The following is a 24379-nucleotide window of genomic DNA, read 5'->3' as shown; positions in this document are numbered from 1 at the left end:
ACGCACAAAGAACTATGTAATTTCATATCCAGTATTTACTGAGCATCCACTCTGTGCTAGGCACTCTTATAAATATTGGGAATACAATAACGAGCAAAAACAAGTCTCTGCTTCACAGAACTTGAACTTGACATTCCTAGTGCTGGGACACAGGTGATAAATAATTATAATACAAGGCAACTCACTTGACTTTGAGCCTCTTGAGAGCATGATCCTACTCCTGTTTGCATGTCCCCAGTACAGTGAGTGTCCATAGGCAAATCTTTGTCAAACGCATTGGTGAATGTATTAAGTATACATATAAGTCTCTGAAGGCTTTTGGGAACACCAACAAGAAAGATTAGAATCAACTGAAGAGACTAAGATTTCTTGGCAGAGATATAATTTGAACTTGGTCTTAAGAGCAGAGTAGGATTTTGCAGGATGTCAGCTTGTTCTTTGTCCTCAACTTGCCTTCTGCTCCCTCATCATTTCTCCCCAATGTTGACACATAATCTTTAAGGTTGGTGAAGGCAGAAGGTCTCATCTTCTGTAATCCCTTCCTGCTGAAGAGGGGTGTAGAAATGTCCCTACCTGTGGGTCAGTATTGGTCAGCTGGGGAACATATAGGGGAGTTAGGAAAGGTGGAGGAAAGAGGGAAAACCCACCTTAGCTTGACAATAGCCAGGCCTCCAGGATCCTGAGAGTTTCTTTAGCATATGAAGGTCCTTTTGGACATCTCCCTTTTTCCTTACCTCCCCCAACTCTCAAGTATATAATCAGTCATTCCTCACAACCCCAAGGCAGCTCTTTCTGCCCAAGGGTCCGGTCCCCGTGCTTTAATAAAATCACCTTTCTGCACACACAAAAAAAAAAAAAGAAAGAAAAGAAAAGAATGTACAATTTTGACAAGCAAAAGTTACAAAGCAGTTTGCTTTTGTATCAGCATCACCATGTAGTAGAACATCTGAGGTGTGGCCATTAAACTGAAAAGACTAGAACTCTCCTTTATTGCTTAGCTTTGTTTTACCGATTAGCTTTGAAACTTGTACTTCCCCCAAAGTATTAAGCTGTGAATTACTAGTAAAAGAATTTGTGGATTTTTCCCCTATTATATTTCTGTTTTGCCTCTACTATTAGTCTCATATACTTCAAAGGTATGTGAGTGATATACTTGTCCCTGTTATCTGTCCCTCAATGTCCTACACATACCAGAAAAGAGAGTGTATTTCAGAGCTTAATTGAATAAAGTCATTGCCATTTGCTCTGTAGCAGTGGGCCTGCCGGTTTCCTGAAGACTCAACCTATTTCTTACTGAGTACTTGCCAAGTACTAGGCATTTTACCTATCTTCTCCCTAATTATCACATCTGCGTGATGGATAGAATCCCTGTTTTTCAGATGAAAAATACTTTTCTGAGCCTTAGTTATTTGCCTGAGATCACACAGGGTGTTAAGAGGTGGAACCAGGAGTCAAAGCCAGGACTGTCATTCCACAGTCCGCAATCTTCCCACTAATGAGCCTATTCATTGCCGCTCCTTCTTCTCCATGATTTGAAGAAGCATAAGGGTTTGGGGAAAACAAAACCATGTTGCTAGACCCTAGCCTATAGGGAGATGGCTAGAAAGTTAATTTATGGAAGCATTTGTGGAGGACCTTGAGTACTAGGCAAAAAGTTGAGTTTATCCAGTTGACAGTGAGAAATCACTGATATTTTTGTGAGTAGGAGGGAGAACCTAGGAAGAAAGTGATGTTGCGGGGTGATTAGGTACTTGTAGACACGTAAGTAATAGAAGTGGTTTACTTTCCCCCCACTGCCAGGCAACAGTTGAAGAGAAGTGTGGGGTTTGCAATGGGAAGATGCTTTATTGGAGCAAGATCGGCATAGTTACACTCCTGAAAACGTACCCACAAAATTGGTGACAGTGGCCGCATGTAGGGTGGGAGACTGGAAGACAAGGGTAGAGGAAGAATTTGCTTTGTGCTGTTCATATATTACTCTTCATATATTAAAATAAATGTTTTTTTAAAACTTGAAAAATAATTAAATGTTTTTAAAAACTAAGCAGAAGATGGAGCAGATAATAAGTGATAAGACTGGTACAAAGCGTAGCATATATAGAAGAAGAAAGGGGGCTATTTTATCTTTTCGGGGAGCCATAGAGGGAATTCAGGCAGTGGGATTGATTCCTGACAGATGGATTTCCTGTGACTGATTAAAAGATAAGGGAAGGAAATCATGTGTGACAGTATGTTGCCCTGTAATCAGGTGTCACCTTCCCCCGTGCCGGTCAGTACTGGGTCCCTGGCATTAACGGACGACTCCAAAGGAAGCCGAATTTTCCTTATCCCTCTTTCTACTCCAGCTGCTTTTTATTTTGTTAACAGCTTTATTGAGGTATAATTTAGGCCATAAAAGTCACCGATTTTAAGTGAACAGTTCAATGATTTTTGGTAAATTTACGGAGTTATGTAGTCATCACTGCCATCCTGTTTCAGAATGTTGGCATCACCCCAGAAAGTCCCCATGCTAGCTTGCAGTCAGTCCCCATTTCCACCCCTGCCCCCAAACAGCCAGGCATCTTTCTTCTGTCTCTGCAGATCTGTCTCTTCTGGACATTTCATAGGAATGCATTCATAAAATAATGTAGCCTTTTGTGTCTAGCTTCTTCTATCATCCTGTTTTGAGGTTTATCCGTGTTGTTGCTTGTATTCATAGCTTACTGTTTTTATTGCTGAACACAGTAAACAGAATTCCACTGTATGGTTATATTGCTATGAACATTTGCATACAGATCTTTATGTGGACCTAACTGTTCCTTCCTTTTAAGAAAACTGCTAGGAATAGGGGCGCCTGGGTGGCTCAGTGGGTAAAAGCCTCTGCCTTCGGCTCGGGTCATGATCCCAGAGTCCTGGAATCAAGCCCCACATCGGGCTCTCTGCTCCGAGGAAAGCCTGCTTCCTCCTCTCTCTCTGCCTGCCTCCCTGCCTACTTGTGATCTCTGTCTGTCAAATAAATAAATAAATAAAAATCTTTTAAAAAAGAGAGAAAACTGCTAGGAGTAGAATGGCCGGGTTGTATGGAAAAAAATGAGTTTAAATTTTTTTTAAGATTTTATTTCTTTATTTGACAGAGAGAGCACAAATAGGGGGAGTAGCAGAGGGAAAGGGAGAAGCACAGACTCCCCACTGAGCAAGGAGCTCCATGTGGAGCTCTGAAGGCAGATGCTTACCAACTGAGCCACCCAGGCACCCTAACTTTTTTTTTTTTTTTAATGAAAGCACCAAACTGATTTCCAATGTGGGTACTACATTTCCACAACAATGTGTGAGAGTTCCAGTTTCTCGACATCTTTATTAAAACTTGTTATTGTCTGTCTTTTTTATTATAGTCATTCTGATAGGTATGTAGTGGTTTCTCATTGTGGTTTGTATTTGCATTTCCCTAATGACTGATGATCCTGAGCATTGTTTCACGAACTTATTAACCATTAATATATCTTATTTGGTGAGACATCTATTCAGATACTTCTTCAAGTTGTATTATTTTTTTTCTCATTATTGAGTTGTAAGAGTTCTTTGCGTAGTTCTGGATTCAAATCCTTTATCGGATAAATGATTTTTAAATATTTTAAAATATTTCTCCCAGTCTGTGTTTTGTCTGTTCTTGCAGTAATTTTTTTAAGATTTCTTTATTTATTTTAGAGCAAGCAAGGGGAGGGGCAGAGAGAGAGAGAGAGAGAATCCTGAAACAGACTCCATGCTGAGCACGAAGCCCAATTTGGGACTTGATGCTAGGACCCCAAGATCATGACCTGAGCCAAAAAGAGGAAGCAGCTTAACTGACTGAGCCCCCCAGGTGCCCCTGTTCTCTCAGTATTTTGAAGCACGAAAGGTTTTAATTTTGATGAAGTCTAATTTATCATTTTTTTTCTTTTATGGATTGTTCTTTAGGTGTCATATCTAAGAACTCTTTGTCTTACTCAAGGTTATGAAGTTTTTTTTTTTATGTTTCCTTCAAACACTATCAGTTGCTTTTAGTTTTGAAAGACAACTCTAGGAGCACCTGGGTGGCTAAGTCAATAAGCAACTGCCTTGGCCCACGTCATGATCCCGGAGTCCTGGAATTGAGCCCTACATCCGATGGGCTCCCTGCTCAACGGGGAGTCTGCTTCTAGCTCTTCCTCTGCATCTCTCCCTGCTCATGCTCTCTCTCTCTCAAATAAATAAATAAAACCTTTAAATAATAAAAGACAGTTTTATTTGTTTGTTTAACAAACTCTTAATGTTAATTGAATTCATGTTTTGTTTTGTTTTTTTTTAAAGATTTTATTTATTTATTTGACAGAGAGAAATCACAAGTAAGCAGAGAGGCAGGCAGAGAGAGAGGAGGAAGCAGGCTCCCTGCTGAGCAGAAAGCCCGATGTGGGGCTCGAACCCAGGACCTGGGATCATGACCTGAGCCGAAGGCAGCGGCCCAACCCACTGAGCCACTCAGGCGCCCCTGAATTCATGTTTTAATAAACATAAAGAAGTGTTTCTACTGTCCACACTATGTATATATATATTTTTTTAATCACCTAGAGTCCAGTTTTATATAAGTCCATCTTTCCTAAGGTAGCTAGATAACCAGTTTGTTGAACAGTTGGTCACAGGATAAAATAACTCCTCTTTCTTCCACTTCCCCATAGTGTATCAAGATATTCCCCTTGATACCATGCTTAAGGGAAGGTTATTTCCTTTTGACTTCTATTCTGCAGGTCAGGTCACCTGCCAATGGCTGCGTGGAGCTAATGCCTTCCAGTCTGAACACCTCAACTTGCAGAAAGCACGTTCTCTACTTTCCATCCATAAACCTCATCTTATAGTCTTATGATAGCTTTCTTGCTATAAACTCCTCTGGATTTTTTGCTAAGTTGTTACAAAGGAATAAGAATTTTGTGACTGGCATCATCTTTTCTTTAAGGACACCTGTCTAAATTGTAAGCTCTATAAAATGTCCAAGGCCCATGTCCAAAGCAATTTTATTTCCCTCACTGTTCCTAGCATAGTGCTGAATTGTTAGGAAGTGCTCAATAAATATTTTTTATTATATCTATATAATAAAAGGTAAAATGTTTTGTATTTCAACTTAATAATGGCATTAATGTGATTTGTATCCCACTGTTTTTCTAAGTCATCAAATGAATAGCCGTTCAATTCAGATTTTTTGCTCTGTCCTTAAATAATTCTCAGCATGAGTACCGTGGCCTCTTGTATTTGATGTTTCACAATAAATTTACTAGCAAACATTAGAGCTTATATGTCGGAGCAGGTAGCATTCCCTGTACCTTGTGCTTTGTTTTAGGAATTTTATCTTAACCATTTTTAAGTGTATAGTTCGGTGGCATTAAGTACATTCATACTGTTTACAAGCATCACCACCATCCATCTTCCCAAATTGAAACTATGTACCCATTAAACAACAATTCCTGGGGCACCTAGCTAGCTCAGTCCATAGAGCATGGATCTTGGGGTCATGAGTTCAAGCCCCATGTTGGGCACAGAGCTTACTTTAAAGAAAAAAAGTCCCCATTCCTCCTCCCTCCCCCACCCAGCCCTGGCAACCACCATTCTACTTTCTGTCTCTGTAAACTTAAATAATCTAGGTACCTCATATAAGTGGAATCATATAGTATGTCACCTTTTGTAATTGGCTTGTTTCATCTGGCATAATGTCTTCGAGGTTCATCCGTATTGTACCTTATGTCGGAATTTCCTTCCTTTTAAAGGGTGTATCATATTCTATTTTGTTTATACATTCATTCATGTGAATGTATAAATGAAATGTGAAATCCCTCACATTTCAACCACTGCATGTCTTTTGATGGAGGGGAGAGAAGATGGTATTAGTGTATCCATCCACAGGCAGGTAATATTATAGAGCCTGTACTTCTGGTCCAAGAGAATTCTCCTCTCCAAGGTTGATGCTAGCCTAGTGTTTCCATTAGATAGCATACTAAGGCATTCATATAAGGAATAAGTCCTATCTCCGGATACACTAAGTCAAGGTCAAGGAGAATGGCCTCAAGTTAGGGAAAAACTATTTACTATAAGCCTTCCAGTTCACTGCCAAAAATTATGGAACTTGGCACATAGTAGGTAGTCCATAAATGTTTGAATGCATAAATACAGATGTACCACCGTGCGTAATTGCCAGAAACTGGTAACAGTCCAAACAGAATGGATTTTAAAAATGTGGTATATTCACACAACAATAAAAATGAGTTAACTGCAGAATACAGAACATAGACAAATATTAAAGAGAGAAGCCATATATAATAGGATGCATACCGTGTGATTCCATTTACAAAGTTCAAAACAAGCATAATTGAACTGTTTCTGTTTGAGGATGCATAAATAGATAGTAACACTATTTTTTTTTTAAAGATTTTATTTATTTATTTATTTATTTATTTGACAGAGAGAGAGAACACAAGCAGGGGAAGCAGCAGGCAGAGGGAGAGGGAGAAGCAGGCTTCCTGCTAAGCAACGAGCCCACCACAGGGCTCCCATCCCAGGACCCCTGGATCACAACCTGAGCCGAAGGCAGATGTTTAACCAACTGAGCCACCCAGGCTCACTTGATAGTAGCACAATTTTTTAAAAAGGCAAGGAAGGCAATGAATCCACTAAAAGTCAGAATAGTGATTAACACTGAGTAAAGGGGCTTATGACTGAGACGGGATATCTCGAGGGGAGACCCGAAGGCTTCAGGGATGCTGGTGATAGTCTGTTCCTTGACTTCAGTGGAGGTTCTCTGGGTGTTCATTGTACAGCAGCTTCTTGTACATTTATATTTTATGCAGCTTCCTATATGGTCATCATAGTCCACAATAAGAAGTTTTTTAGCTCCTATTATTCTAGGGAAAATTATAAAAGATAGTGTGACATAATCACACATACAGTAATTTATTTAGTTCTTCGTTTGATTGATTAAATGAGAAAGAGACTGTTGACCATTTGGAGAGTACCAGAAAAGAACTGTATACTGTCAGTAATGAAGTTTCCTTATTTGTAAGTTCCCCATGTGGATTGCAGCGCTCTCTAGTCTGGGGAAATGGAGATTGGAAGAGGGGCAGAGCTCAGTAGAGCCCAGTCAGCATGGGCAATGTTAAGGACCTGATGCTTCATTAAAAGTCATTCACCTCAGCTTCTCTCCAGTGTTACTCACCTCTTAGGAATTGTATTCATTTCCATCTCAGCGTGATGTGTGAGAAGTGGGAAATAGTCAAATAGGAGCAATCCTCACCCTGTAGGGAGACTCCTTTGCCCCTCGTTATACAGCTACTCTCTCTTGAGCCATCAGAGAAAGTCATATCGGAGATCAGCAAATCCTAGGAGAAGCTTTTGAACAGAGCTTCTTCATTCAGAGAATTTTATCCAATTAAAGTTAAGTGGCAAATTGCTTCGTTAGTAGCTTTTAGATTGACCTAATGAACAGCTTCCCAAGTCAAAGCGTTCGCCTGTGTATCACTGACTCTGGTGTTTTTTAATTAAGTTAAGCCTCAAAAAGCTTAGCTGGCCTAAGGGTAGATTATTAAAATGGAAGTCCTGACTCCAGTCCAACTTGTTAAGGTGTATAATGTGTAATAAATAGATCAAGAGGCTGAAGCTCATTTAGGAAATATCATAATAGATACTGTGACTAATTGGAAGGCACATTTAGAAATATTTTCATTAAAGATATCCAGCCATCCCTGTAAACAGCTTCATGTCAGATTTTACATGGGAGGGGAAAGCAGTTAGCCAGCTTGCCTTTCTCAGGGTAAAATGCTAGAGTTGTGTTCCCTTGTTGTATACAAATTAGGCATTTCTTGATGAATTTATGCAGTTTCTGTTCCAAACATAGCATAAATTTCTGACTTACAGACATGAATAACTGCCTACTTCTTTGTATTTTGAGCTGCTTTTTGTTAAAGGTTCCTGCCTGATCTTGCTGTCTCTCTCCTTTCAGGGTCTGACATTTCAGGAAGTGGAGAACTTCTTTACTTTCCTAAAGAACATTAATGATGTGGACACTGCACTAAGCTTTTACCATATGGCTGGGGCATCTCTTGATAAAGGTAATGAAACCCAAAAATGTTTTCTTGAGGGTACACACATTGAATCTGTAATCTGTTAAGTGACTACCCTTCCTTAACAGTAATAGGAGTTTCTCTTGACATTATTTTTTATTTGTTTCCTTTTGTTGCCATTGCCTGAGCCTTGCATTTCACCCTGAGTGTCCAAGCTTAGCAGATGTATTTTCTTGTGTCAAAGGCTGTGGTCAAGGCAGACGCCCATCTTTAGAAACTGGGACTTCTCTCATTGGAGCCAGAGTCATGACATATTTAATATGAAGCTAAAGTCAGTATACATTTCAATTCATTCTTTGGTGGGAAGCAGTAGTTTGGTTTATTTCCTGTGTTCATGTGGTTTAACATGGTTTTTTGCTTTGTTTTTTAGATAAAATCATGGCTCAGAACAGCTTACCCCCCCCCCCAAACTGGCTTACTTCCTACAAATTCAGTGCGACTTAGTACAGGCAATGTGAGAGAGCCGGGGAAGTGAAAGCATTATTTTCCCCCCAACATTGTATTATGAAAAAGTTAAAACATTGAGAACAGTTGAAGTAATTATTCAGGGAACATCCATATATCCACTTCAGTTAACATTTTTCTGTATTTCCTAGATAGTATCTTTGTGTATGTATTCATCGCTCTATCAGTCTTATTCTTTGATGTACTCAAAGTAAGTTGTAGACATCAGCATGTCTAAATACTTCAGCATGAATACTAACTGAAGTCCAGTATTTTGTTTAAAGTTCCTTTGTGCCCCTTCATAGTCTTTTTCTGCCCCCATGCATGGAGACAACCTTAATCTGTGTATTTTTCTACCATAGATTAATTTTGTTTGTTCTAGAGCTTCTTACAAATGGAATTATCCGATGTATAATCTTGTAAAGTTTCTCTCAGCGTGTTTTTGAGATCCATCCATATTGTCATGGGCAGAGTAGTTCGTCCCTTTTTTGAGTGGTAATTTGTTGGGAGGACTGCTCCACAATCTGTCCATTCTTCCATTGGTTACCTTACCTGTTCCCAGTTACTGGCTATCTTGAATAAAGCTGAGTATCCTTGTGTTAGTCTTTTTCAGGACATGTCTTGCCATTTCTCTCAGATAAATCCCTACGAATGAATCGCTGGGTCCAGGGGAAGGTACTTAGTTTTTTTTTTTTTAAACCGTCATTCCCTTTTGCACGGTGTTTTTATATTCCCACCAGCAGTGACAACAGTTCGTGTTGTTCCACATTCTTGTCCACAGGTTGGCAGTATTCTGGAGTGTAGAGAAAGACATATCATTTTGTTTTTCTTTTGTATTTTCTTGATGACTTCTACTATTGAGCAGCTCTTCTGTGTTCTTATCATTCAGATATCTTTGGTGATGTGTCTATTGAAATCTTTTGCCATTTTTATTAGCTGCTTGTCTTATGATTCACTTATTGAAATTCTTTTTTTTTTTTTAAGATTTATTTATTTATTTGACGGAGAGAGAAGGATCACAAGTAGGGAGAGAGGCAGGCGGTGTGGGCGGGGAGCAGGCTCCCCGCTGAGCCCGATGCGGGGCTCAATCCCAGGACACTGAGATCATGACCTGAAGGCAGAGGCTTAACCCACTGAGCCACCCATGTGCCCCTATTGAAGTTCTTGATACATATTAGGATACTAGTGCTTTATCAGTTACATGTATTGTGAATATTTTTCTAGACTGTGACTTGCCTATTCACTTTCTTTTTTTAAGATTTTATTTATTTGACAGAGATCACAAGTAGGCGGGGCGGGGGGGGGGGGGGAGCAGGCCCCCTGCTGAGCAGAGAGTCTGATGTGGGGCTCGATCCCAGGCTCATGACCTGAGCTGAAAGCAGAGGCTTAACCCACTGAGCCACCCAGGCGCCCCGCCTATTCACTTTCTTAAAGGTCTCCTTTTCATTTGCAGAAGTTTTTTTTTTTTTTTAATTTTATTATTTATTTGACAGAGATCACAAATAGGCAAAGAGGCAGGCAGAGAGAGAGAGGGATAAGCAGGCTCCCTGCCTTGGAATCATGACCTGAGCCGAAGGCAGAGGTTTAACCCACTGAGCCACCCAGGTGCCTCATTTGCAGAAGTTTTTGTCTGAAGTCTAATTTATTGAATTTTTATTTTTTAATCATTACTTTCTGCTCCTAATAAAACCTTTGTCTACCCCCAAACTGTGCAGATAGTCTCCTGTATTTTCTCCTACAAGCTTTAGCGCTTCAGCGCTTACGTGTCTTATATGATCCACTCAAATTAATCTCTGTAGATGGTGTGAAGGAGAGTGTTCCACATAGATACCCAGTTGAACCAGCCAGCACCATTTGCTGAAAAAGCCCTCCTTTGTTTTGCTTTGGCACCTTTATCAGAAATCAAATTACCTTTTAAGTGTAGGTCTGTTTATGAGCTCTCTGTTCTGTTACACTTCTCTATAATGTCTCTACCCATGCTCAGTCTGATTACTGTAGCTTTATAGGAAGTCTTGAAGTGTCAGGTATTATTAATCTCTCAACTTCCTTCTCCTTTTTCAAGATTGCTGTAGATATTTTAGGTCATTTGTATTTCCACTTAAATTTTAGAATCAGCTTGTCGCTTCCTATGTAAAAAAGAGGTGGGATAGGGGCGCCTGGGTGGCTCAGTCAGTTAAGCATCTGCCTTCAAGTCAGGCCATGATCTTGAGGTCCTGGGATCAAGCCCTATGTCGAACTTCTTGCTCAGTTGGGAATCTACTTCTCTCTCTCTCTCTTTCTGTCCCTCCCCGTAACTTGTGTACGGGCTCTCTCTCTCTCTCTCTCTCACTCTCCTTCTAATAAAATCTTAAAAAAAAAAAAAAGAAAAAGAGGTGGGAATGTGATTACAATAACATTGACTATATATTAATTTGGAGAGAATTGACATATTGTGATATTGAGTCTTCCGATTCATGAGCATATTATAATATCATCTCTCCATTTTTTTAGATCTTCTTAGATTTTTCTCAGCAGTGGTTTTGTAGTATTAAGTAGACAAGTCTCGCACATGTTTTTAGAAATTGATGCTTAAGCATGTTATGGTTTTGATACTATTATAAATGGAGTTTTGTTTCATTTTCCAATTATTTGCTACCGTTACTAAAATACAATTGGTTTTTGTATATTGATCTTGTACTCTGCGATCTTGCTAAATTCACTCACTGTTCTAGTTGTTTCATAGATCCATTACGTTTCTCTATATAGGCAGTTGTCACCTGCAAACAGACAGTTTCACTTCTTTTTTGAGATTTATGCCTTTTTTTCTTGCCTTGTTGCACTTGCTTCAACCACCAGCATGATGTTGAATACAAGTAGTAAGAGAAGGCATCCTTGATCCTTGACTCCTTCTAGATTTTAGGGGAAAAGCATTCAGTATTTCATCATTGAGTTAGATATTAGACTGCGGATGCCCATTATCAAATTAAGGAAATTCCTTTCCCTTCCTAATTTTAAAAAAGGTTTTTATCATCAGTGGCTATTGAGTTTTGTCAAATACTTTCCCTGTGTATATATATAAATGATTATTTGACTTTTCTCCTTTATTTTGTTAATATGATAGATTACCATAAGGGATATGATTATCCCTTATTGTCCTGAAATAAGCCCAGCTTTGTAATAATGTATTATTGGGCTTTTATATATTGTGAGATTTGATTTGCTAACATTTTATTAAATATTAAGGTATATTGGTCTGTAATTTTATTTTTTGTAATATCTTTTCAGGTTTTGTACTGTTCTCATAAAATGAATCAGGGAGGGGCACCTGGGTGGCTCAGAGGGTTAAAGCCTCTGCCTTCGGCTCAGGTCATGATCCCAGGGTCCTGGTATCAAGCCCTACATCGGGCTCTCTGCTCCTCGAGGAGCCTGCTTCCTCCTCTCTCTCTGCCTGCCTCTCTGCCTACTTGCGATCTCTGTCAAATAAATAAATAAAATCTTTAAAAAAAAAATGAATCAGGGAAATTTTTCTTCTTTATTTTCAGAAAGTTTGTGAAAGATTACTGTTCTTTCTTTCTGAATATTTTGATAGAATTTACCAGTGAAACTATCTGGGCCTGCAGTTTTCTTTGTGAGAAGGTTTTGGTAACTTAATTTCTTTGATAAATACATAGGTATTCAGAGTTTGTGTTTTTATCTTGTGTGAATTTTGATACGTTGTGGGTTTTTTTAGAAATTTTCACATTTCACCTAAATTATTGAAACTATTGACAAAAAGTTGCTCATAATATTCCATTATTATCCTTTTACCATCTAGAATCTGAAATCACCTTTTTCCCCTAACCTTTGTGAATTACAGCTTCTATCTTTTTTTTTTTTTTCTTTTTTCTTTCTTAGTCTATCTAGGGGTTTGGCAATTTTGTTAAATTTTTCAAAGATCCAATTTTTGACTTTGCAGTATACATTATTTTGCTTTTCTTTTTCTAGCTTTTGATGGAACTTTAACTACTTTTTCTTTTTTGAAAGATTTTATTTATTTATTTATTTAAGAGAGAAAGAACACAAGTGGGGGTGGGAGGGAGGGAGAAGGAGAGGGTGAAGCAGACTCCCTGCTTCAGGGAGCCTGATGCGGGGCTTGATTCCAGGCAGACAGACTGAGCCACCCAGGCACCCTTAGGCGCCCTTTACCTACCTTTTCCAACCTTTTCCAAGTTAAGCTTTTGAAGCTATAAATTTACTTATTTGCTTCATGAATTTTGAGCTCTGGTGTTAAGAGAATATAAAGTTATTGGTTAGGATTATTTTGCTTTTCTTTTGAATTGACCCTTTTATCATTATGAAATGTTCCCCCTTTATCTTTAGTAATATACCTTTCTAAAAAATCTATTTTATCTGATAGTGGTATAATTACTCCAGCTTTTTTTATGGTTGTTATTTGCATTGTCTGTCTTTTTCTATTCTTTTATGTTCTTTATGTGTCTTTAGATAAGTGTATCTCTTCCAGACATATAGTTGGATCTGGTGGCCTGTTAGGTATATCTCTTTGCATTTCATATCTTAATGGTTTCTCTAGAAATTATAACATTTCACAGTTCACTTAAAGTTAATAGTGTGCCACTTCCAGTGAAGTGTAAGAACCTTGCAGTCAAATAGTTCCATTTACCGTCACCCTGTGTTTTATGCTATAGTTGTCATTTGTGTTTCTTCTGTGTATGTTATAATCCCTACAGTACAATATTAGGATTTTTGCTTCCAACGGTTTTTTAAGAAATAAAGAGGAAAAAAAATAATCTTTCATACTTACCCACATTTACCATTTACTTGTATTTACCATTTTGAGTGCTTTTCATTTATTCCTGAATCTCTAAACTTTTTTTTTTTTTTAAGATTTATTTACTTATTTATTTGACAGACATCACAAGTAGGCAGAGAGGCCGGCAGAGAGAGAGGAGGAAGCAGGCTCCCCACTGAGCCGAGAGCCCAATGCGAGACTCGATCCCAGGACCCTGGGATCATGACCCAAGCTAAAGGCAGAGGCTTCAACCCACTGAGCCACCCAGGCACCCCTAAACTTTTATCTGGTATCATTTCTCATTGGTCTGAAGAACTTTTGTTATTCCTTATGGTACAGACCTGCTAGCAATGAAATCTCTTAGATTTTGGTTGATCTGACAGTGTCTTTATTTCACTGTTGGGTACTGTAATGTATAAGTTTTAAATCTCTCCTAAGCTCTGATAGCTTTTATAAACACAGTCTTGCTTATTCAGCACTTTTCGATAGATTCCTTAAGATTTCCTGATACAAGATGATGCCACCTGCAAATAGAAAATATTTTACTTCTTCCATTCCAAACTGGATGCCTTTTACTTCATTTTCTTAATTGACATAGGTTTTTTAAAGAACAGTTGCTTGTTTGCTTGTTTCTTTATGTAAAAGAATACCTCCTCTGACCTTTGTAGAATCCCTTGAAAAAAACAAATGGTATCATAGAGGTTATGTATGTATGTGTAATACCACAGGGTTATTTCTCCAGAATAGTTTTGGTTCTATTGCTCCGTTTCACAAAACGGATTTGACAGCATCTGGAAATCCAAAAATATAAGATAAAAATCCAAAGATAGGAGGTCGTCATTTATTGTAAAAATAAGATTAATAAGTTCCTCTTTATATTGGCACACCTTTTTTAAAAACTCAACTAAAGACATTGCTGTAAAGCACAATTATCCTGGATGAATCACTGTCTGTGTTAAAATTACAGGGTGTATAAAATAGAATGATTCGGGGTAGTAGTGGCAGAGGAAAAGTGCAACCTAGTGGTTTAAAAAAAAAAAGACAGTGATTCTTTCAAATGACTTCAGGCCATTTCCTGGCATGTTTCGTCTCCGTATAATCCATGCCTCATCATCTTTGCTAGTAGAGGCAACGTTAAAAATTATACAGTCATATCTGATATCCAGATACATACTTGGCTTTAAGATATATGATATTTAGCATTTGTTTTGACTTCTTGGTTTGTTTTATCTGTGTAACTTTGGATTCCCTGGGTATAAAACGATAGACATCTAGGGGAAGCTGGCTAGATTCATACTAAGTAGCAGGGAGAAGCCAAGTATATTCATTTCCTGGGGCTGCCGTAACAAATGACCACCAACATCGTGATTTAAAAAAAAAAAAAAAAAAAAACAGGAATTTATTCTCTCATAGTTCCGAAGGCCACAAATCTGAAATCAAGATATTGTCAGGCCCATGCTCCCTCTGAAGGCTCTGGGGGAAAAATCCTTCCTTGCCTCTTCCAGCTTCTTGGGGCTCTAGTCACTCGTTGGCTCATGGCTACAGAACTCCCGTCATTGCTTCTGTCTTTACATGGCCTTCGCCTTCTTCTCCCCATGTCTTTCTTCTGTGTATCGCTTAAAAGGACACTTATCATTGGATTTAGGGTCTGGCTGGGTAATCCTTAGCCCAGATCTCATCTCAATTTAATTACATCTGCAAAGACCCTTCTTCCAAACATAGTCACATTCACAAGTTCTAGGGCTTAAGATGTAGACATAGCTCTTAGGGGGCCACCATTCAACCCACCATAGCAACCAAGAACTAAATATCACCCATAAGTAGTCCACCAAGTAAGACTAAAATGGGAAGCAGGGGGGAGAGCGAATTTAAATTACTTTGAGAATACTTGTATTGTCTGTTTAAAAGCTTAAAATTTTCTAGAAACCTAATTATGCTACTTACCTGGGTAACTTCTATTTATCTTTCAAGACTCAACTTCAAGGGCCACTTCCTCAGAGAGGCCTTCCCTAACTACTCAATATAAATTATAAAAAACTAACTATATTGTCTATATTCTTACAATTTTTAAAAAGATACATTAACCTAAAATCCTCTGTCTTCATCATTGTCATCAATTCCTAGCATAAATTATGGACAAGGGCTTTAATTTCCACAAATGTGGCTAATCGGGCAGAGCAGAGACCACTAACAACAATATTTCATATGTAGTAGGCCCTCAGTAACTTACTGAGTTATCTACTACCTATCCAGGAGCTCAAAAAAAAGTAGGCATTAGCCTTGATTTCTTGCTCTCTCACTCCCATATTCATTTCTTCAGTAAATCCTTCTCTCTACTTCCAAAATACACCCTGCATCTGACTCCCTTTCTGCATCTCCCCTGCTAAAGCCATAGTCTCTCTACACTGCCTTATGGAGTTCCATATGTCATGGCCCTGTATACTCTGAGTTTATCAAATAATACTTCCTTCCCAGTTCACTCCACCCCACACTTTCTGTGTTTCTATTCTAAACGTACCAAGTTCATTCCCACCTGAAGGCCTTTGTTCTAGCTGTGCCTTCACCCCAAGTGCTCTTTCCCATGAGGTCGGTGTATTTGGGCCCCTGGAATCCGGGTCACATATAAATCACTTCCTCAGAAAGACCTTTCCATCCTAAAGTAACCCCGTCACCCTGTGTGTCATAACATTTGTCACTACCCGATATTTTCTCATGTATTTATTCCAACTCTGCGTACTAGCATGCTTATTTATCTTATTCATGCATATATTCCCCACGCCTGGACAATCCTCGGGATACAGTAGACACTTTATAAATACTTGACCAACAAATGAATAAGTGAATAAACATTTTGATGGATTGAATAAAACACTGGATCTCAAGCCAATAAACCCTCACCTTTCCCAGTAGACCCAGAGAACAGACTCATGCCATTAATTCACCACGTTCTTCTGTGATCCCTATCTTTTAGACTTGACATTATGTCACCTGTTTGCATGCTTAAAAGGGTGATATCAATACTGTGAACTGTTCACACACTAGCACGTGCCTGGAAAGGCTGGCGTGTGTTCAGCTATCCTCGCCACATTCCCTTACTCTGCCGGTTGTGCCTGTCCTCTGCAGCCTCCTCTTGCACTTTCCCCTTTGCTTTCAAACCTTCCTACTCCCGACAGCCCTACTGGTGATTTTTCCACAGGGTTGAGATCTGCCCGAACTCTCCCTCTGCAGAATCCTGGGATTTTACTGCTAAGACGGAACTTGGAAGGGAGGGGGGAAGTATAGTAGTTAAGAACACAGGTTCCGAAGTCCTGTTGTCTGGGTTGGTTGGTTTTTTTTTTTTTAAGATTTTATTTATTTATTTATTTGACAGGGAGAGAGATCACAAGTAGGCAGAGAGGCAGGCAGAAGGCGGAGGAAGCAGGCTCCCTGCTGACAGCCTGATGCTGGGCTCTATCCCAGGACCCTAGGATCATGAACTGAGCCGAAAGGCAGAGGCTTAACCCACTGAGCCAGGCGCCCCTGTTGTCTGGGTTTTAAGCTTGGCTCTTATCATTTACCAGCTGACTTGCTTTGGGCCATTTCTGAATTTAGTCTCCATGTTTTTAAAATCAGGATCATGATCCCTATCTCATAGGGTATTAACCTTGTGCCTATCATTCAGCAACGTTCAGTAAACGTCAGCTGCTTTCATTATGAAGTTGATGAGGTAAACCAGATTTAGGGTGGTTCGTCCATTTGTTCAGCCAGCAGCATGGGTACTGTGCTGGGTTCTACCCTCAGAAGCTCGCAATCTAACAGGGGAGAAAGAGGAGCATACATGCTGTTCCAGTTTGATGTGGCAGAGATTAAAAGTGGAGCCTCTGCGCCATACTAGGGGTGGGGAAAGAGTGGGATGGGGATAGAATCAGAGTACTTCTGTCTGCCTTCTGCTCTCAGTCTTGGCTGTCTTCCTTTTTCCCCAAAAGGTTAGGACCTTCAGAAATTGGCATCTTTTAGAGGCCTTGGCACTGTCTCTTCCTTGGCTATTTTAGAACTCGCAAACCTGTCTTTAGACATAATTTAGCTCAGAATTTCCCCAACAGCATTGTGAAGAACACTATTTACTGCAATATGTTAATGGTTCTGTGGGTTTAAAAAAAAAAATGTTCCATGGTCCAAGTCAGTTTGGAAATTGCCAGGTTATACAGAATTTCTTCCTGCAGCTCTACTCCTGCCAACTTTTTAATATGCTAATATGCGTTATTAATCTCCAAGAGAGCCATTATAGTTCTCAAACTTGATTTGCCCCAAAATGTCTTTTAACAACTTATGGAGCTAATGAACAGTTTGAGAACCCAGGCAGGTGGCAGCTACAAATTTACCACACGACAGCATGATCCAATCCCTCCAGAGTAAAAATAACAAAGTTCATTAAGGCGCTTTCTTTAGTTCCTCCATGGCCCATGTGAGAATAACAAACTCCCAGGCAAATGTGAAATGTCCTTGGTGAATTCTGACCATTTGAAGAAAGAACCTTCCTCGGTGAAATAGTGTGTATTTCCCCTAGAGGTCGTCTCTTGTTTAGCTATTAAGAGGAATTGGTTCTCTTGCTTATTCGTACACATACGGGGCATAAACTTAGATATATAACCTCTCAAGTGCTGTCTAAATGATTTATCTGGTCTGAAGAAGGTAATGGAAAACAACATGACTTCCTCTCCGATGGCATCCTATGATGGAAAAGTTAAAAGTTGAGTTGGAGCTCTAGAATGAGCTATGGTTTGTATAACTTAGAATATTCTTTTTTTTTTTTAAGATTTTTATTTATTTATTTGACAGAGGGAGACACAGCAAGAGAGGGAACACAAGCAGGGGGAGTGGAAGAGGGAAAAGTGGGCTTCCCGGTGTACAGGGAGCCAGATGCAGGGCTCCATCCCAGGACCCTGGGATCTTGACCTGAGCTGAAGGCAGACACTTAACAACTGAGCCACCCAGGCGCCCCAGCTTAGAATAGTCTTACTTTCATGAAGAGAATAAAAGATAGGGGCGCCTGGGTGGCTCAATGGGTTAAACCACTGCCTTCGGCTCGGGTCATGATCTCCGGGTCCTGGGATCGAGTCCCGCATCGGGCTCTCTGCTCAGCAGGGAGCCTGCTTCCCTCTCTCTCTCTCTGCCTGCCTCTCTATCTACTTGTGATCTCTCTCTGTCAAATAAATAAATAAAATCTTTTTTAAAAAATTAAAATTAAAATTAAAAAACAGAGAGTAAAAGATTTCCAGGTATGGTGAGGCCCCGTTTTAAAGCGCCTCAGGATAGTATGGATTTGGTAAACTTGTAGGTCCAGTAGTGTTCCCTGTGTCATTGGTATGGTAAGACAAGAAAATAATCACACAAATATAGCCTATGGCCTTAAATACTCATGCCCCCCTAAGCCTGCTTAGATTGAAAAGCATCATTTATGAGATGGTTGTCCTTAATTTTTTATAGTCATTCTATATGCGCACTTTACCTTCTTGTCTGACAAGCCAAGAGAATAACTAGAAAGGCCTGTGGCATAAGTCCTACAGGACGCTCTTGTTACAACCCCAGGTATTTTTTCTAAAGTATCAGTCATATCAGATGGTCTGTGTTGCCTTTATTTCTGAAGTGACCTGAATGGCATAGATGATCTTTAAGAATCTTTGTGGCTTTGAAATTCTTTGAGTCTCTTATTTTGAATGAGTAAAGGGGTCTTAGTCTTTTGGTATTTAGGTCCCTACTGGGTTGTTGGGGAAGTTAGAAATTAGTAATGGAGTAAATTCTAACACACAAAAAACTGCTTGTATCTGCCACCTTCTCCTGAGCGGTAAGAATCCCATAGCACTGTCATTTGGAGGACTGTGAGGCCATCACACATCTGGAACACTAACAGCGACTATCATTTCATAGCAACTTCTGTATGCCAAGCATAACTCTTAAGTGCTTTATGAACATTATCTATCTTAATCCTTGAAACCTGAAAAGTAGTTGGTATTATCCCCCACTTTGTGGACAAGGAAATATAAAATAAAGAAGCTTCCTCAGCTTCCCAGTTACCCAGCTAAGCAGGTAGAGCCAGGATTCAGCCTCAAGCCTCTCTAATCCCAAAGTCTGTGTATTCTTCCCACACCATTATGTTGCCTCTCAGTAGTTACCAAAATGCCGCTGGAACTTGGAAATATTTGCTGAAACACAATCCTGAAGGCAATGAAGGTTCACCATTTTGAATCATCCTTTTCAGTAGCTTAAGAATGATAGGCTCTAGGCTATTTCTTTCCAGTTCCCTTTGGCTAAGAGTAGACCTTCCTTAGGGTGAGAATAAAGGCCTTTTAGTAAAGTGTGGTGTTTTGGATTTAGTGCCCTTCTCTTGAATATGAACTATGGCATGACATTTTCCCCATGCAGTTGTCTCTTCTGTTCAGGACCAAGTTCTGCAGACATATTCTGACATCTGTAGTGAACACCTTATAGTGACATAGACTTGGAGTTACCTAATCTAGCTTCTTATCCCACATAGGAACGTCTTGGTAGGCACATCCGTGTTCTTCACCTTTCTATTCGTATTACTCTCTGTAAAGAAACCAATACACAGAAGCCTGAAGTCACTTAAAAAGGTCACATAACAAGAAAAGTTGGTATCCCTTTAAAGGATACCACAGAACAGAAAGAGATGTGTATATACTAAATGGTCCATTTCTCAGTTGAAACATAGGATATACAGATGTGGACCTCTCAGATTCTAATAATCAAGATGTTCTTCACCACCTCTACTCATTGGCATGGCAATGTTTTGTTACACTTTGAGATACTGTCCTAACATCTAGCATCTATTCAGAGTTAACTATATGTATGAAATCTGTAAGTATAAATTTTGGTTTCAAACTCAAATCTGAGTTCAAGTCCCTGCTACTCAATAGCTTTGTGGCCTTGAGCAGATCACGTAAGTTCTCAAAGCCTCAGTTTCCTGATCTGTAGAATGGTGATAATAGAATATTGCTTCAGGGTTATTGTGATAATTAATGAGAGAATACTATACTAATATACCAGATGGAAAGTATAACTATACCCAGATGCCTGTTCTGGTTTTCAGTCCCTAGATACTGTCTTTCCTTTGCCCCCTTATCTTCTTAAGAAGCTTATAGACAAGAAACAAGCTATCCCAATGTGAGAACTTAGCAAAAAGTTATTAAACAAAAGTAAAAAGATTACCCTAGGACCTAGTGGGGCTTACTTTTGTTTTCTTCGAAAGTAGTACCTACTGCTTTTTTTCAGTCATTTTTGAGATTCATATTAGTTTAGAAATTACAAGTTGTTTGCACTTATTAAAAAAGGAGGATTGGAGCTTCAGGCCTCTCCTAAGTTTCGTGAATCATCCAAAAATTCTTGAGATCATTGCTTTCAGAAGGCATTATCCTTATTTACATTCACTCTTCCAGGGAATATCTAACCCAGGAAGCCAGGATTCAGTTAATATCTGTTAATATCTCTATAGTATCCAGTTAATATCTGTTCAGTATTCAGTTAATATCTGTTAATATCTCTATAGTATCCTCAGCATTCAAGGAGGGGGTTTTCACTACACCATGAACTCTTGTGGAAAACATGGTTCATGTCCTCATCTTTTGTGTCCAACTCTGATCACAGAACAATTCTTTATATACAGTAGATGTTTATCTGATGTTGACTAAACAAGTGAATTAATTCTAGACATGCTCAGATCCTGGCAAGGATGGTGAAATGCCCTAATAAAAGCCTAGTGAGGGGGAGAATGATCCAACTCTGTCACCTTCCCGTGTCATTAGTTTTCTTGACACCATGGGCAAGTCACAACTTCTCTGACCCTCAGGTTAGAGTGATACTAAATACCTCCAAAGGTTCTTCCAGATTGGAAATTTTAGGACTATAATTATATCAGCTTTTTTACTGAATGTAGTAATGTTTTAAGGGATGTATTATAGCCTAAAGTTATATCCAGATTTGCATGAAAATGAACCAACTTATAATTATCAGATACATTTAAAATCAGAGCAGCACTGCTGAATTCCCAAAAGTAGGGTGGCAGTTTTAATTTTTTCTTGTTAAGAAATGTAAAACTTAATTAGACTCTGGCCAGTGTATCTAAAGATCTCATTTGTGGAGTTTGGTATAGTAGTTGCAGAAGATCGACAGTTCTGTAAAATGTACCTAAAATGAGTGCAGCTGTATATGAAGTATGATTTCAGGAACCTCAGAGGGACATTCCCAATCATAAATACCTTCTCCACTTAGCTTTCTTGTTGCATAACAAATGACCACAAATTTAGCAGCTGAAAACACCTATGTGTTACCTCACGTTCTGTGAATCTGGGTTCAGCATAACTGGCTTCTCTGCTTGGGTCTTTTTTTTTTTTTTTAATTTGAGAATGAGAGAGAGAGATTGAGAGCACGAGCAGGGGGGTAAGAGCAGAAGCCGAAGCTTCTCTGCTCGGCTCATAACAATGTTTAAAGTATAACAGGTGTCAGAAGGGCTGCATTCTTGTCTGCAGTTCAGGGTCCTCTTCCAAGCTCATTTAGGTTCCTGGCAGAATTCAGTTCCTTTCAGTTGTGGGACTTTTCCTTTCTGGCTGCCAGCCAGGGATCACTGTCAGCGGGCTGCCACAGATCCTTGCCATGTGGCCCCCTCACAACATGGCAGCTCACTTCCTTACAGCCAGCAGGAGACTCTCTTTCCCCGGTGTGCTGTGTTGCATTCTCTTATTATATAATTGTAATCACGGGAGCGACTATCCCATTACGTTTTTCTTATAAAGTAATCTTAACCACAGAAGTAGTATCCCATTATATTCACAGGTCCTGCCTGTGCTCAAGGAGAGGACATTATAGAGGATACACACACACACACACACACACACACACACACGAATGTTGGGGATCGTCTCAGAATTCTGCCCGCCACACCAACGATAATTCCAGAAATTCACACCTTTATGTTTATTCTTTGAAGACTTCTGAAGGTATGTACATTGTAACTGATTTAAGCCTTGTTATCTAAAAAATAACATGGCAGCCATAAAATTTTAGTGTGAGAAGGGAGCTTAGAAATAATTTTATTTAAACCCCTGCTTTATTGTTTTTAACCCCTTCATTTACACCTGAAGGAAATGATTTGCTCAAATCACAGGTAGTGTGACACAAAACTGAGACCAAAGATTGAGGTTCACTGACTTCCACACCATTGTTTTCTTTGGTTCATTAACAGCCGCTGCTACTAGAAGAACCTGGAGAATTATATAAGGGATTCAGTGCGTGCATGTGAAAGCAGAAATGGGAAAAGTTCACAGCAAAAATGTATGAGAGGCCATCCCCCAGACAGCCATAGCATGAAGGCAGGAGTCGGAATGTCATAAAGATGTGTGAGGAATAGGTTATATGGGGGGAAAAGCTCCTATTTTATAAATTCTGTTAAAGTTTGTGGGAGGCAAGCCCCATGCTTCAGTTCATCATTGCATTCTGTAAAAACATTTATATGTGAAGAGGAGCGTTGGCCAGAATTCCATTCATTTAAGACAAAGTCATCAGTGTTTAAAATGATTCATGATGAAGTCAAGGAAGCTCAAATTCTGAAAGAAATGTTTGTTTTATGAGGCCGTTTCTCTGCCGAGACCTCATTTGTTTTCCCAGATTTAAAGTCGCTTAGCCATTCCAAAGATTGATTCTGAGTTAACTACATTACCTTGGCTATAATGTGACTTAGTAAAATTATATAAGTGCCCCAAGGTGGGAGAGAGCTGCTTTGGGGATTCATGATTACCAGTGGGAGAGAGAAGAGGGTCGAGGGAGGATAAACTGGCCAAAATCCACATAAATAGATACATAAGGACAAAGTAAGCCAACATTCCGTCCCACTGAGAAAAGGATCAGAAAGGAATTCCACCAGCTGGGGAAGTATAGAGATTAGAATTTATTGCAAGCCCTGTTTCTTTAGGGACTTCAAGGTTTACTGCTCTTGGAAGCCTCTGGGACTTTGATGAGACACTTGTAAAGCTGGAGAGTATTTAGCCTTTTATGTTATTTCAGTAAGCCAATTTTTTTTTTAAAGATTTTATTTATTTATTTGACAGAGAGAGATCACAAGCAGGCAGAGAGGCAGGCAGAGAGAGAGGAGGAAGCAGGCTCCCCGCTGAGCAGAGAGCCCGATGCAGGGCTCGATCCCAGGACCCTGAGATCATGACCTGAGCCGAAGGCAGCGGCCTAACCCACTGAGCCACCCAGGCGCCCCTCAGTAAGCCAATTTTTAAATATATCCATGCCTCTCCCCTTAGCTATCAGAGGTTCAAATTCTGTTGAGCCTGACAACTATAGGCCACCAAGGAGGTAGCCTTGTAAGGGAAGGGGGAATCAAAGGTACTTCCTCCTCAAGACTGAGGTTGGATAAATTTAGGAACTGGTTAAATAAATGATACATACTGTCAGTGGAATACTGTGCAGTTGTTAAAAAAAAAAAAACCGTTGGGGTGCCTGGGTGGCTCAGTTGTTAAGCATCTGCCTCTGGCTCAGGTCATGATCCATCCCAGGGTCCTGGGATTGGGCCTCACCAGGCTCCTTGCTCCGTGGGGAGCCTGCTTCTCCCTCTTCCATTCCCCCTGCTTGTGTTCCCTCTCTTGCTTTCTCTCTCACTGTCAAATAAAAAAATAAAATCTTAAAAAAAAAAAAGCTTGTTTATGTACAGGTATGGAATGCTTTCTGAGATATGTCATTAAAGGAGTAAAGCAAAACCCATATATTTAGTATACTACCATTTTTCTGGGAAGAAATGAAGAACAAATATTTGATTTTATTTCCATATTTCTGGAGAAACTGGAGATATTGGTTGCCTCTGGACAACTAGGTGACTGGGGAATAAGGTTGGGAACAGTACTTCAGCCCTTTGGTACCATTTGAATTTTCAAACAGATGCATGTATTGCCTAATGAAAAACAGCTTTTTCAAGTAAAAGGAATGAGAATTTAAAGAGACAAGGAGACAAAAACAAGTGAATACCAGAAATTGGTCTCCAGATAAGAGTTGGCTTTGTTATCAAGGTTTCTTTGCAAAG

General features: G+C 39.5%; 1 protein-coding gene across 4 annotated transcripts in view; it reads left to right on the top strand.

Moving 5' to 3' along the window:
* Positions 1-24379, top strand: part of MICU1 (mitochondrial calcium uptake 1) — a 234645-nt gene that overhangs the window by 198518 nt on the left and 11748 nt on the right. For all 4 annotated transcript variants that reach the window (XM_047701931.1, XM_047701930.1, XM_047701929.1 and 1 more), the window contains one exon: positions 7976-8084. In XM_047701931.1, coding sequence (XP_047557887.1) covers positions 7976-8084 — 109 coding nt within the window. The remainder of the gene's footprint in view (positions 1-7975; positions 8085-24379) is intronic.

This window comes from Lutra lutra, chromosome 14 (assembly GCF_902655055.1).
Source record: "Lutra lutra chromosome 14, mLutLut1.2, whole genome shotgun sequence".
In the NCBI taxonomy this organism is placed as follows: Eukaryota; Metazoa; Chordata; class Mammalia; order Carnivora; family Mustelidae; genus Lutra; species Lutra lutra.
Note: the sequence above shows the minus strand (reverse complement) of the source record. Positions and strands in the feature narration are given on the sequence as shown.